Source organism: Drosophila novamexicana, unplaced genomic scaffold (assembly GCF_003285875.2).
Source record: "Drosophila novamexicana strain 15010-1031.04,08,12 unplaced genomic scaffold, DnovRS2.1 tig00004555-arrow-pilon, whole genome shotgun sequence".
In the NCBI taxonomy this organism is placed as follows: domain Eukaryota; kingdom Metazoa; phylum Arthropoda; class Insecta; order Diptera; family Drosophilidae; genus Drosophila; species Drosophila novamexicana.
The window spans coordinates 4,759,894-4,774,653 of NW_020825052.1; the positions used below are offsets into that span (position 1 = coordinate 4,759,894).

The following is a 14,760-nucleotide window of genomic DNA, read 5'->3' on the forward strand; positions in this document are numbered from 1 at the left end:
TGATGATGAGCACATCGCTTTTTGCAAGCAAATTGCAGGAGCGTTATTTCCTTTGTCGGCTCACACCTCAATCTTCAATTGTATATAGCTCCAAGTCCCACTCCTGCCCCAGCTCCAACTGCAGCCCAAAGCTGGACCATGTGTGCGTCTCTGCCTTCGCAGCGTATCAGCTGCAGCAGTCGTAATGATTTATGAATGGCAATTTCAGCGATATTTTATTGCATTTTAATTAGTGTAATATCAATTTGGGCCGAAGACTTTATAAGGCTGAAAGGGATAGAAGAAACCACAAGAGCCAGAGATAGAGATAGAGATAGAGGACCAGGCGCCCTTTTGCGCTTCAGGGGAGTTTCTAACAACTTTCGGAGCATTCATTAAAATTGATTTAACAACAGCAAAAATCGCACTTTCTTGTCAGCGGAAAATGTGGATTCATCACCCTTCTCCAATCTTCTAACCCCGAGCGAGGGCCACACCCACTGCCAACAACGGCAACTAACGACGCGTGTCGTCGCAACGCCCACACGTGCTACATAAATTTTGCAATTTAATAACTCTTAAATGCATGTAAATATGCAAACACAATAATGTGCAACATACATATATATATATATAGTTTGAATGTCGCATATCGCATATGGGGACCAGCGGGCTCCTCCACACAAAATTAACTGGAAAATTGGTAGGAAATCGCTGAAAAGCAGCTCTGGGCGAGCCCATACGCGAGTATCATGTGCAGTTGTATTTAGATAATATATTTAAAGGGACTTAGAATGGAAAAAGTTGAAACACAAATAAAATGGATCCTTGAGTTGAAATATGCTCGAAAGAATTATAATTAAATTGCTTGAAATTAAGTTAATTTCCTTGAAATTTATAATAAAGACAATAAATAAAAAATTCGGAAATGTGCGTAGGAAACCCACTAAGCTAATCCTTTTTAGAAGTATTTAAATATTTTTTTTTGGAAGTTGTAGATAATAATACAAAAAACCTTTAAGATGTATTTATTTGTACAATCTTTCGGCAGGCATATGAATCATATTACAATTATAGAAGGTTGCCCGCTGAACTCGTTCGTAACTTCAATGTGTCCAGAGTCAATAAAGTAAACAACTTGGAGTTTGTATATTCCACACTGAGTCATATGATCGTTAATGACCCAAGCTTGATATCATTTTAATTGTTTTGTCATTTAACAAACATTCTAAAACGTGATCATATTTCAGCATTGTCATAAGCTGCTACGATTCCCACTTGTATTCCGTGTTTAACTAACAAACCGCATATCGTGCAACAAAGTAAATGATGCAAAGCATAAAGAAAGAAACTGAAACCCATACAAAAGTCATCTTTCTTCTGCTGGCAAAACGATGACAAATTGCATGAAATAATATAAATTTTCAGTCAAGACAGTAAAACTGTCTGGGCTGGAGGCCTCGAGTGCGGCAGCCCCAAGCTGAAAGCTGCAAGCTGTAAGCTCCATGTCAGGGCCTGGTGTAGACTCTGTGGCAAGTAAACTGTTGTTTTTCACGACGACGCTTGTCACATTGTCCACCCACAAGAGCAGACGACAGAGCAGGCTAGACCGAAGGCCTCGGACAGCCTCGGACAGATCCGGACAGACTTGGCCAGACAGCAAGCAGTTGCTCTGATCTCATAGGAGTCGAGAAATTTGCATAATTTGCTGTTAAGGATTGTTTCCGTGCCCGTCTAGGATCACCCACGCCTGCCTCACTTGCCTCAATGGTGACTGGCAGTTACCAGTTGCCAGTTCCCAGTTGCCAGTTGCCCGTTGCCAGTTGCCGGTTGCCAGTCGACTGCCAAACGCCCGTTACTGAACGGCGGAGTCAGTTATGATTGCATCCAAGTCAATTACCGACACCCGCATGGCGTTGCATGCCGCCGCTGCCCACATGCTGCCGCATGCAGCAATCTGAGAAATGAACCCCTTTCGATGCGTTTGTTGCATAAACAATGACAACAAATTGATCGCAGCAGCTGAGCAGCTAGCTCATTAGCGTGTTCATTAAACCCGGCCACTTGCTTCTTGCCGCCACATGCGATCAATAATTGTTGAGATTTTCATTTAATTTGTTTAAATTAGCGCAGGCGACGCAATTTTCCCCACTGCTCGCCGCCACTTAATAAATCTTAGTAAATTTATCGTTATCGCCTAATAAAATGTCACTGCCGATGTCACAGACATGTGATAAATTGAAAGCGCCCAGCATTTGAAAATAGCAAGCAATTAAGAGCAGCAGAAGCCGCAGCAGCCGTGGCAGCCACTGACCATGCCACAGAGACAACACCTTCAACTTCAGCATCAACTTCAACTGCAACTTTATGTGGAACAGCAACAGGACCAGGCCATATCAAAGCATCTCTCAGTCAGCGGCAACGGCGGCAGAATCGTCTGATTGCAGCAACATGCTCGAAATTACTTTTCTGTGTAAACTGTGGCACACACACACATATACACACTCACTGTCTCTCTCACACACACACACACGCACACACAAAAACGAAACAAAACGGGTAACAACAATAATACAAAAGAGTTAGATGAATTCAAAAGTCCGAATATTTTACACCCTTTTGCAAATATTTATACAGAGATTTATTAATAATGATTTATCTAAATGAACTATTATTTCAATGATAAATAATTTTAATTAAGAATGAATAAGATTGATTATTCACAATTCGTCATAAAACATGCTAATTGCCTCAAAGGACACACCTATTGGCATTTGATTACAGAACTAACTGCAATGAGGCCTAACAGAGGGATTTGGCATCAAACCTATCCTATAATTGCCTAGATCTCGAATTCAAATCAATGGAGTTGCATTTAATTGTTTTAATGCCTATTAAAGGAAATAACAAATGTTTAGGAATGTAAATAGCATTTACTTAAATAAATAAATATGCTAAATGTCAACCTTTTATAATATATAATAATTATAATATTCAATAATATAAAAATATGATAAACTTGTTATTTAAACATATTTAACTTAAGTAGAGTCGTAAAAATCTATCAAAGTCAAACCAAAACGTAATTATAATCAAAATATAATTACAAAAGTTTCTTTGAATGAGAAAATATTGTTATTCATTCGCTATTGCTACTTATATACCCAAGGCAATATAGCACATTTCAGGACTGTATAAATACTATTTATCCCGCTGTTAAATCGCGCTAATCAGTAATCTTTTAATGCCTAATAATCTCATAAGTCCAGAATGGAAGCTTATGTATACATTACTTATTGTTGATAAAATACGCTGGAAATCATGTAATCATATGCGAGTCAGGCATACCCAAACACATACCCTCACTCCCACCTATACGCAACCGTATAGCCATTCCAGATATCGCAGTCTTGAAGTTGAACAATTTCACACACTCTTCACGGGGGCAGGCGGCAGCGGCAGCGGAGGCCGCGATAAGCGGGAATTAAATAATTTTACACTCCATGCGATTATCGGCAGCGATTGCGATGGCAATACGGATACAGTTTGTGTATGCTAACGAGCAGGCAGCTATAATTGGCCCAGGCCCGACGAAGATACGGATACATTTACAGACGCATATACAGATACATTTGCTGGCAGAGATACTCGCACAGACAGATTCGCAGCCACATCCTCTCGGGCGAGGCAAACATGGCCACGCGCTTGGCCGGGAGTCAAGTAATTGACAAACAATTACCTTTAACGCAGCATTGTTCCGGCTCTGGAGCTCTCTTTGATCCTCGGCGTTCGGCTTTCGGTGTTCGGCGTTTTGGCTTTTAAGTTTGGTGCGCAGAGGCAAACACCTCAATCCTCAATTTTGGTAGCCAGCGCGAACTGCTTTGCCTATGCCGAGGCAATTGTCTGGGCAGCTGCTGCTGCTGCTGCTGCACCCCCAACACCTGCACACAAAGAGCTGGAGTAGCGGACCTAGAGCAGAGCCCATTGCCATACCCATAGCTCCCGACCCAAGCCCAGGCCCATACTCATACCATAATAATAAATATTTCATGAAGCTGTCAGCAACAAATAATCTAAAACTGCAGCAAGCTGACCAAAAGCACAAAGGAGCCGCCACCGCCGCCTCTTGGAGAATTTGTTGGCTTCAGCTCCAGCTTTGGCTTCGGCTTCGGCTTGGGCTTGGGCTTTGGCTGCACAATGGCCGCTGCCCTGGCAAGCGTCTTCTTGTGGGTGTTAACAGCAACTACTGGGCGAGGAATGCGGAAAGCTTAAAGAGTCGCTCGTTGACTGCATTTATTAAACATAAATTCATGGCCATATTGACATTGCGCATGCTTCCCAAAATCAATTCAAATGCATGCATGCGAGCCAGTTTCGGGGCTGCAACTGGAGCGGCAGTCGGAGCTGGGACTGAAGCTGTGGCTGGCATAAATGGAGCAGCCATCGCCCGCCGCTTGCACCTGTCAATGCATTGACATAAACCAAAAACCGGTCGCAGTTGCTGCTGATGCTTACGCACTTGGAACGAGATCAGCACGGGATGCTGTCCAGATACTGCGGACCTGTTGCCGTCATTTGATGCGTCAAACATGCGCTCAAACGCCTTGCCGCGCCCCGCACTCGGGCCGGGCAGAAAATTTTTATTATTATTATGACCATTTTAGCTACCAAGCATGCGTAAAGCATACGGCCAAGTGGGCCGCCAGGCAGCCCACGACCGCGTCTGCGCCGGCGCAGGAGCAGCCGGCTTCAGCAGCCGGCCAATAAATTGTGACGCTAATGTAAAGTGTGGCTAGCCATTAGCAGCGAGCGGCGGGCTGAGGTGCCAGAGGTGGCAGACAGCGGGCTGCAAAGTCAACAGCCGCGGGTTATTGAACCTACCCCACGGCGACAGCTGACGAGGATCCTATGGCACCTGCATGTGGGCGCAGCCAGAGCCCACATATAGAGCAAGGTTGCGCAGGCTGTTTCATAAATTCAAGGGCTCCCCATTACAGGCAGGAGGTGGATCAGCTGCCAGGTTGACTTAATTGCGATAACTTCTTACCGATATAGAAAAGATAAATGCTGAACTTTGTTTTTGTAAAGGTTCTGTTTCTATTTATAAACAAATAATATATTTCCCTTCCCGACAGACTGATTTACTGACTGGCCTGGAGTTAATATGTGGTGTTAGCGGATAAATTCACTCGGAATATGTGGTGTTAGCGGATAAATTCACTCGGAATTGTAGAAAATTGGTGAAAAATGGTTTTAGGAAACTTATTTGTCTCTCATCTGATCGAATTTAAATACACTTTTAAAGATATTTGGGCTAGTAAATGGAGAATATGTTTTTATGATAGAAATTAATATTTTCGTCTTAACTTAGAATAGAGAAAGTCTCTATTTTAAATCCCTATATAGATTCACAACAAAGGCTGCCCAAACAAAATAAATACTTTCGTCATATCAACACATGTCTATTTGTCTATTTCACCCCGTCTCAAAATAATGTATTATAATTTCCCATCAGTTTGAACCATATTGCCGCAAACTCTAATCGCCGAACCCTCGCAGCAAGAATTTGAATTGGAACTAACCAGCCCTGTGGTGCTCGCCTTTTGGCATTTATATGACGTCCGCTGACAGATTTCACTTCCAGCGGAAAACGGAAGCGGCTTGTTGGACTCGCTGGCCAGGCCGGGCCAGGCGAGATGACTTCCTCGACAACGCATTTTTTGTAGGCGCTGTCTCTTGCATTTAATAGATTAATTAGAGACAACGCGAGTGCCGCCCAATGATTAAGCAAAAGTTGTTGCCGCCGCTGACTTCCGTCAATCAACTGGCAGGGAAATCTGGAGAGCAGCAGGAGGCGAGGTAGGCGGGTGACGGCGACGGTGCTGCAGCAGCAGGTGGAGGCGACACTTGCCAGCGACAATATGTTGTCCAAGTTAAAGTTTATAAACCGGCCAAAAGCCAAACGCAAAGCAAACGCAAAACTCAATTCAAACGCCTGCTGCGACTTTGGCTGCGGCTGCTGTCCAATTTTTTTGTGCAGCCTTTTGTCAACTTGCACTGCAAGGTGCCCCGGACGACGGCGCTGGCGATGGCGACATACAAAAACAACAACACGACACAAAAAATTAAACAAGTAAGAGTGCTTCTGTAGGGTGTGCTCGACCAGCAGGCACCCTATACCGACTCAAAGGATTAGAGCTTCCTGCTATCACGCATGCACACATGAATAAAACCATGTCGCAAGCTACGCAGCTCTTATTTCTTCCCTTACCTGAAAATCTATGGTTAATGCGTTCTTTAATAACTCATGTACTTAAAGTCTGATGTATATGAAACTTACAGCACCTAGATATCACACGAAAAGGAACGTAAATATCAAAGTGCACGGCTCTAACTGAACAAATTGGATTTGGAAAGAACGAATGACGGCATCAGAAATATATAAATTTATGTATAGAAGAAACTATGTATCCATTTCGAAGTCCCTGGATCTTAAAGTCGCTGCGAAAGGCGCGTCCATACAGACCATTGAACAGACAGACTGAAGAAAAGACCAGCACAGCTGATCAAGAATATTTATACCTTATGATATCCATCAGCCTGTTACATACATTTATACAAAACCATTTAACCCTTCCTTATCCATTTTTAATGGGTATAGGGTAAAAAAACAAAACAAAAACAAAAATGCCAACCGCAGGCACTTGATGCCAGGCAACGGCGGCGCTGGCGGCGCTGGTGGTGATGCCGCAGGGCCCGGGCCAGGTCCGGGACGTAACGACGACGACGACGACGACGACAGAACGTGGTTAGCAAATTTATTATGTAAACGGAAATACGGCATATCCTTGCTCAGTGGCGATAGCGACGGCCGCGGCAACGGCGACGGCGACGGCTCCGCAGCAATAGAAATAGTTTTGCGGCTGCCGAGGCAAAAAGGGCGAAGGCGCGAGTGGTAGATGCCAGTTGAAGTTAGAGTTGGAGTTGGAGCTGTAGTTGGAGCTGGACGGTAACTGGAGGAGCTGCCGGAGCTCGTAAATCGCATAAATTGTATAATTCTGGTCATTGTTGTTGTTGTTCTTCTTCTTCTGGTTGTTTGTTGTGTTGTCTGTTTTGTGAATTTGTTGCCAAATTGCGTTTGTAGGTGCACGCCTTTGTTATGGGCAGCAGCAGGAAGACAAAGCCAAAATGAAACAATATGTTGCCCAAGGATGCGACCCGCCAACCCTGCTGGCCACATTCTATTGAGCATTTTGGACACGTGCGCGACAACTGCTGCGGCTGCTGATGACAGCGATAGTTAATTAATGACAGGATCAACACCTGCGACAAGACTGCAGTCAGCAGCTTTGAATTGGCTTTCAGTGAGCCCAGTTGATTGAATTTGGCTACCAGTCAATTAGCCATAAGTACAGCAATGTTCCAGCTCAAGTTCATACAAATGCAGAAAATTTTTCCATACAACGCGGCGTATGCGCAACGTAATGGAAAAAGGGACACGAGCCGCTAAGGAACAACTGCTGACCACAAGGCGAATCAAAACAGAGCGCTTGATGTAGATGAATATTAAGATACTTAATTAATTAATAAAGTATATATATATATAAAGTATATATATTCTTGATCAGCATCAATAGCCGAGACGATCTAGCCATTTCCGTCTGTCTGTCCGTCTAATAATTAAGTGAATGAAATGGTATGTTTAAAAGTTCAAGACATTACAAATGCTTTTTTGCCAGTTTGACCAGCTTCACGTACTATACTCTAATTAGAATTTATAGAGCATAAATAAATACAAAACGATCAACGAAATACCTTTTAAAATAGGAAAGCAGCAGCAAAAGAGGGCAATTATTTATGTTACGGTGAAGGACACGTTCTTCTGAATATGAATATATATAATTGTATATACAACCCTTTCCCAAAGATACAGGCTTAGGATCTAAAACCTAATAAATTTTAATTTTAATTAAAAACAAACCTATTTAAGTAAATAATAAAAGTATTCAATACTGGCACAAAATGTTGTTGCTTTGAATAAAGTTAAAAAGTATAATACTTGAAGGACTATTTATAAACCTTAAAATCGATTATAGTTTTATTTTTTCAGTCCTGTTGTCAATCGCCAGCACAATTGCACCCTGGTAAATTGTAAATTTTTGCACTTGATTCCGATGTGGTCGCCGGAGGCCGTATCAAATAGACAAAGTTTGCCAGCCAAGAGGACGCCTATTGCAAATTTATGACTTTGAATTTATGTGCAACAAAGCGTGGCACACACTGAGGCGGGAGATTCGCACAGGCCATTCAGCCAGAAGCAGACTACCAAAAAAAAAATCGACTATTATTATAGTCAGAAATCAATCGAAGGACAACTGAATTAATTTATGAGTTAAAAGAAAAAAAAACCTTAGCGAAAAAAATGTTATTATTTTGCAGTCTAAATTTAAACCCAATCAAGAAAGTCACAGAGCGAGAAAAACGCGTGTTAAACAGTTTAACACTTCTGCATGGTCACGTCGAGCGGCACCCAAAAAAAAAAAGAAATGAAGCTCATAATTCATTGAAGCCACACACACACACAGACACACACACACACACTCAAATATAAGAACTAGCAATGTCTAAGAAAGCCAAAAGGAAATGGCAATGCATTAAGAAATAAGCAATTTGCTTTGCACCAGGAACAAAAAGCGCCACAAGATCAGACGCAGGACCAGGACACAGGCCAGGCAGCCAGTGTGTCGCGACTCGCGACTGGAACGCAAAGGCTGGCAGTAAATGTTTAAGGCCAGCCAAGGACACAGACCCCCCTGCGCCTCCTTCTGTGGAGCAGCAATCGGATTCAGTATTCCTGCGCTAAGTAGTTGCATTAAAAGCTTACAACCAAAACGCAGAGGCAGCAAGCCAAGCGGCAGCTGCAACAAATGCAAAGCAAATTTTTGGCGCTGTGGCGCGCCCATAATACCCTGCCTTTTGCTCCCAGACCCCTGCTCCCTTTTCCCTTTGCCTTTGCCTTTGCCGTTGCCGGCACTTTTGCGTTTTTGGCAGACGCTCAAGTAACGTCCTGCGTTGTGGCAGTAAATCATTTCTTGACTTCTTTCAGCCAGTTGACGACCTTAAAGCTGATCTTAATTCAATTCAAATATGAGCTGCAATTCTAATGCACGTTAATCGATAATTATCGATGCCCTCTTTATGCCTGACCTCTAGTAAATAATGGGTTAGAAGAAATCGACGAAATTAAGATCGATTTTGGAGTAAATTGCCTTGCAACCATCTGGGCCTGTAATACTTCTCGCTCTTTATAAATAAATCTGTGGCCGCAGTTTTACTAAACATTTCGCAGTCTGATTTAAAAACAATTGATTCGAACAATTGAAGCCACTAACACAGTCAAAATATATTTCGATTTTCTCTGAATATACCGTTACCAAATTGAAACGAAATGCAAAAAACAACGTTTTATGTTTGGAACGTTTTATTTTTGGAAACTGAAAGACTTTTTTAAAAAAAGAAATTGAAAAGCGTTACGAATTTCAAAATAAAATTTGAATACAATTTCCACCTAGCGGCAATACTGGCGCCATCTGGTGGCTTATGTTTGCAGTGAATTCAATACTGCCTACCTCAGAAATTAGAGTTGCCAACTGTTGCATGGGGCTGCCAACAGACATATTTTGTGGCAGTTTCAATTTATCAAAGGCGGTAACACTGTTTTTTGCGTCGTCCTCTTTGCCGAGCTATTCGCCGATGCAACATTCGTGAAATTGTTAAAAGTGTTACTTTTACGTGGGCTTGCAGCTAGAAATCGTCACCGCGCAAATAAAATCGTTGCACAAGCCGCGACACGTGTGTTTGTCTGCCCAAAGCGGCTATTCATCACCATTTCGGGGCGTGTTTGGAGCGAGAAAATGGAAAACGCATGTTTCGTGCTCAGATAAGACCCAGCTGAGCGTCGGTCTCGCTCAAATTGCAACAAATTGCGAAAAGCTTCCGGCTAGACTCACAAGCAGACAAAACAGCGACAGCGACTAGCCAAACAGCGGCTAATAGCAGGACAAAGGCGGTGACAAAGTGACAACAACAACAACATCAACACGAACACAATTACAATACCAACTTGATACCAACACTAACCAAAAAAAACAAAAAAAAAAAAAAAAACACAAAACAACAACAACATGCACCCACTGCAAAGTAGTTAAATAATTCTGCCCTGTCTGCGCTTTATTTCCTCTTCATTCTTGTACTCGTTTTAATTTCAACAAGTTTTCTGTTCTCGCTTTCCCCACATCTCTTTGAAACCATCCGACGCGCAGTTCTTTTTTCGTTACTACACAACAACAAATACAGGAACAACAGAAACAGCAACAGCAACATACAAAACACACACACACACACGCACACATTGGCTCTCAGACTAAAATATACATAGACTCACGCGACACATACAACGACAGTTTCTCTGCTGTGACGCAGCAGCCACCAAAAAGCACCTGCAAAAGCGGCACGAGACCAGCGACCGGCTCCCAGTGCAGCTGTCATAGCGCAAAAAAAAAGCACCAACAACAACAGCAGCACACACACACTTGTTGCAAACGCAGCAAAAGGAAGACAAACGGAGAGGGAGAGAAAGAGAGTGAGCGAGTTAGTGAGTTAGTGAGAAAGGGACGTCAAAGCGGCTGTCTCTTTGTTAAGTGCCTAAGCAATCGGCTATCAGCGTTCATTTTGCCGCCGTACCTACAAAAACGCAAAGGTAAGCTCCCAGATGTTTGCAAAAGTGTTTCAATCATCATTCATGACACGGCTAATTTACAAACGCCAAACGGTACCCGGCACACACAAACACACGCACACATATGCAAGAGTGTGCATACATGCGTACATATATAAATCGTTGATAAGCCGGCGCTGCAGTTGCCGGCGGTCTCTCAATCAAATGTCTGATAAGACGGAATCACGATTCTCATGTGCGCGCACATTCAAATTAAACGCGACAACAGTGAAATGATAAAATAGAAAGAATTATGACCCCAACGCTATCAGCCTTTGCCAATTTTTTCGGTTGCGCCGAACTATCAATCGCCCTACTTATCGTATCAATATGCTTTCAGATGGTCAAGGAGAAACCCAACTCGACGCGCATCTATGATAAGGATGGCTTCAGGCGACGTGCTGCCTGTATTTGCGTGCGAGCCGAGAACGAAGCGGAGGTAAGTTTGGGTCTCCCAAAACATGAAATCTTAGTGTGCTTCGATGGGCATTCAAAAGGCAAAAGGATAGTTTACTCTATCTAAAAGATCGATTGAAATTCAATTTCTATCCACGAAATATAACCATATTAATGGCTTTAAATGTATTGCAGGTGCTGCTGGTAACATCTTCTCGCCGTCCAGAATTGTGGATTGTGCCAGGCGGCGGGGTTGAGCCGGAAGAGGAGCCCTCAGTCACCGCCGTGCGTGAGGTGCTGGAGGAGGCAGGCGTTGTTGGCAGCTTGGGACGTTGTTTGGGTGTTTTTGAGGTGAGGTATCATTGGAGATCAATGTTATTATAAAGCTAACAAATATCAAAAATTATAGAACAACGATCACATGCATCGCACCGAGGTGTTTGTAATGAACGTGACCCAGGAACTAGATGAGTGGGAGGATTCGCGTAGCATTGGACGAAAACGTCAATGGTTCACCATTGATGATGCATTGTCACAGCTGGCGCTGCATAAGCCCACCCAGCAGCATTACTTGATGCAGCTGCAACACTCGAAGACGCTGGAGAATGCCCACACGCCAGGTCGTGTGGTGAATGCCACGCATCCGCCCATATTGGCAAATGCCCCCTCAGCGGCCGCTTCGCCCACAACGGCATAAAGACAAATGCAGAAAGAATAATCATCTATAAGCACACACCGCCTCACACAAACACACACACACACACAATTTGAACACACAGCTATTCACCCACATTTTGACATTTTGAAAATTTACAATTAGACAGGCAGTTGATAAATATTTTCGGTATATTTAAATCATTTACCCAGCACCCGCTCTCAATTATATTGACTACAGTCCGCATCCTTTTCGAGTTTAATTTAAGTCGAACGCTACATTTATGTTTTTAGAAATTGTATTGAAAAACAAATGTATGTACTTTAAATAAGAGAATGCATAAAAAAAACTAAAAAAAAAAAGGAAAACTAAATTAACAAAGAAGAATAAAATCTATAACATTTAATATAATAATTTTTGAGCGCATAGGGCACTTTTTGCAAAACGAAATACGTGTACTAACAAAAATTATGATATCTATTAGATTTTTCTACTCTTTTATAATTTACTCAAAAACATCTTGATTATTGTAATAAACAATTGGAAATGGCTTTAAAGAAGCGCTAAAATCTATAAACTATGCTAAGCGGCCTAAAAAATATAACAAAATGAAAATATAATACAAAAAAGAAAAACCAACGAAATTATTTCGTTTAAAATCTGCCAGAGTTAAACAATTTAACAACCTTTGTATAAACTTCTGTTGCAGATAAATCCTTAGAAAACTAAACAAACAAAAAAACTAAAGTTGCCTATGCAAAAAGATAAAACACAAACAAACGTGAATATATAAAACCAAGTTATGCCGCAGAAACGTTAACTTATTGTAAAAAAAAATACGGAATTAGTGAATCCAGCAAAAATTCAAAAAGGGAAACTAAACTATATATTAACAATAAGACATGTGCACGCTGTACTTTTCAAAAATACAAGGCAAAACACAAATATAAATATAAAAAGATAATACTTAAAATGTCAATGTGATAAAAGCTAATCAACACTTTTATGTAGCTCTTTTTGGAATACACTTTTGGGCACTTTCAAAGAAAAGTTTTAATTCAAGTTTTAACGCTCACGAGAGCAATTGATTTTCAATGTAAATTCGAGATAAGTTACAGAAAACAAAATATTATATTCATCGGCAAGCTTAACAATAGAGAAAGAAATTGTTGCAATTTAACAATAATTTATAAACGAAAATAAACACAAAAGCAAAACTACAATTCAAAGCCGTTTTATCATGTATTAAAAAACTTTTTATTTATGTTAATTCTATATTTGCTTATTAAATCTAATTTATGTAAAAATTCTACCACTTTGTGAGCAAGTCATCAGCAGGAGTACCCAATTCAACTACATGTGCATCGAGGACACCTAAACGCCTCCTTGCTGCCGAAGCCGTGGGCTTTCGACTTCCACATCGGAGTCAGCACCGGAAGCCGTTATCACCGCCTGAAGCAGCTGCTTCAGCTCATTATAAAGCCTCAAAGCCAGCTGCAGAGTAGGTGCCTGGCGGCGATCTGGCACCTGATGCTCCTTAGGCGGCTGTACGCACATCTTCACCAGCTTCTGCAGCGACCGTGGCAAACGTATGCCACTTAGGAGACCCGGCTGAAATGTACCACTGCCTAAAAGGACATGTTCACAAAATATCTGAAAGTTATTGTTCTGCTGCACATGTGTGCAGGCCTGACGGTCTGCATCGCACAGTCCTCGACAGGAATGGAAGTTGCAGTCCTGATTGACGTGACACTTGACCCCGTTGGATATGCGCTTGTCCAGGTAGCTCTCGACATAGATATGTTCCGCGCTTTGATACTTGAGACGTCTGTCGGGCGTGAGTCCAAAGCGATTCACTTGCATCTTACACATGCGCAACGGCTCCGGCTTCATCTCCTCCAAGCGAAATATGTACTCCATGATGTTGAGCGCATGCTTCAGCCGCTGCTGTCGATTCGAGGCGCTATCAGGTGCATACAATGTGGTTTGTCAGCCTTGCTACATTATTTCCTTATTTACTCACAGAAACTGAATGATGCTGGGATTGGACTGCACAATTTCTAATCCCTCCGTGGCATAGTACGGACCGCAGGAGCCTAGGACCGCTGGAAACACTGATTCCTCATCGAACAGCTTGCCCATCATATAGTTGTTGTCCTTGAACAATCTCCAAAAACTAACCATTTGCTGTGAGTTATTATCCGCAATCTCCTGATTGACCAAGGCGCGTATCTTAAAATACAAGGCGAAAAGTTCTTGAAACACCAGCTTTGGGAATTAACTGCAGGCATACCATATTATCGTCCAATGTTACATTGTAGGCCAGTATGATGTGCAACTTGACAATTTCATGGAACTCCTCGATCTTGGGATAAATAGCCTCGCCCTTGCTGTTCGTCCAGCTCAAGTCGTCATCGTTGTGCTTGGCCAGCTAATTGCCAGCAGCGGGTTAGAATGGTTGGTAGTCATGACAACCGAAAAACTAATGCCAAACTGACCTACCTTCACGGCGAGCATATCGCCATTCTTTTCGGCCGTAAACAATATCGTTTTCATATCATTCAACGGGCACTGGAAGTTGTCAAAGTTCGACTGGCTGCTGCACAGTTCCTCGCAAAGGGATCCACTAAACTCATGGTGTTCATACTTTTGGCACTAAATTTGTTGGAGTTGGTCTGTTTTTTAATTGTGCGTCAAAAAAGATGGTGAGATTTTTTTCCCTTACCATGTGCGTGAGACTTCTGTGCGACATAAGCTTGAAGCAGAAGGATAGATTTAGGAACGCATAGCTGAAAAGGCCAACCGCCAGCAGCACTGCAATCAGAACCGTACGCTGCATTCCTAAGCGAAATTTTCGTCGCAACGCAGTCAACATATTTTATTTATAATTTAAATTTTCATCTTTGGGTCAGGTTTTCCTTTGCATGCCCACTTGAGGTATATACACCAAAGG

At 42.3% G+C, this 14,760-nt stretch overlaps 2 protein-coding genes across 2 annotated transcripts; one reads left to right on the plus strand and one right to left on the minus strand.

Annotated features, from left to right (window-relative positions):
• The first annotated feature begins 9,704 nt into the window (after positions 1–9,704).
• On the plus strand, positions 9,705–11,952 carry LOC115770192 (diphosphoinositol polyphosphate phosphohydrolase 1). The gene is made up of 4 exons (XM_030715355.1): positions 9,705–10,738; positions 11,097–11,195; positions 11,348–11,503; positions 11,562–11,952. The coding sequence occupies exons 2-4, from the start codon at positions 11,097–11,099 to the stop codon at positions 11,847–11,849; spliced, it is 543 nt and encodes a 180-aa protein (XP_030571215.1). The 5' UTR covers positions 9,705–10,738; the 3' UTR covers positions 11,850–11,952.
• Positions 11,953–13,072: 1,120 nt separating this feature from the next.
• On the minus strand, positions 13,073–14,760 carry LOC115770191 (divergent protein kinase domain 1C). The gene is made up of 5 exons (XM_030715354.1): positions 14,533–14,760; positions 14,310–14,462; positions 14,101–14,238; positions 13,831–14,039; positions 13,073–13,770 (listed from the first exon to the last, which is right to left on the minus strand). Exons 1-5 carry the CDS (start codon positions 14,680–14,682, stop codon positions 13,182–13,184), a joined length of 1,239 nt encoding a protein of 412 aa, XP_030571214.1. The 5' UTR covers positions 14,683–14,760; the 3' UTR covers positions 13,073–13,181.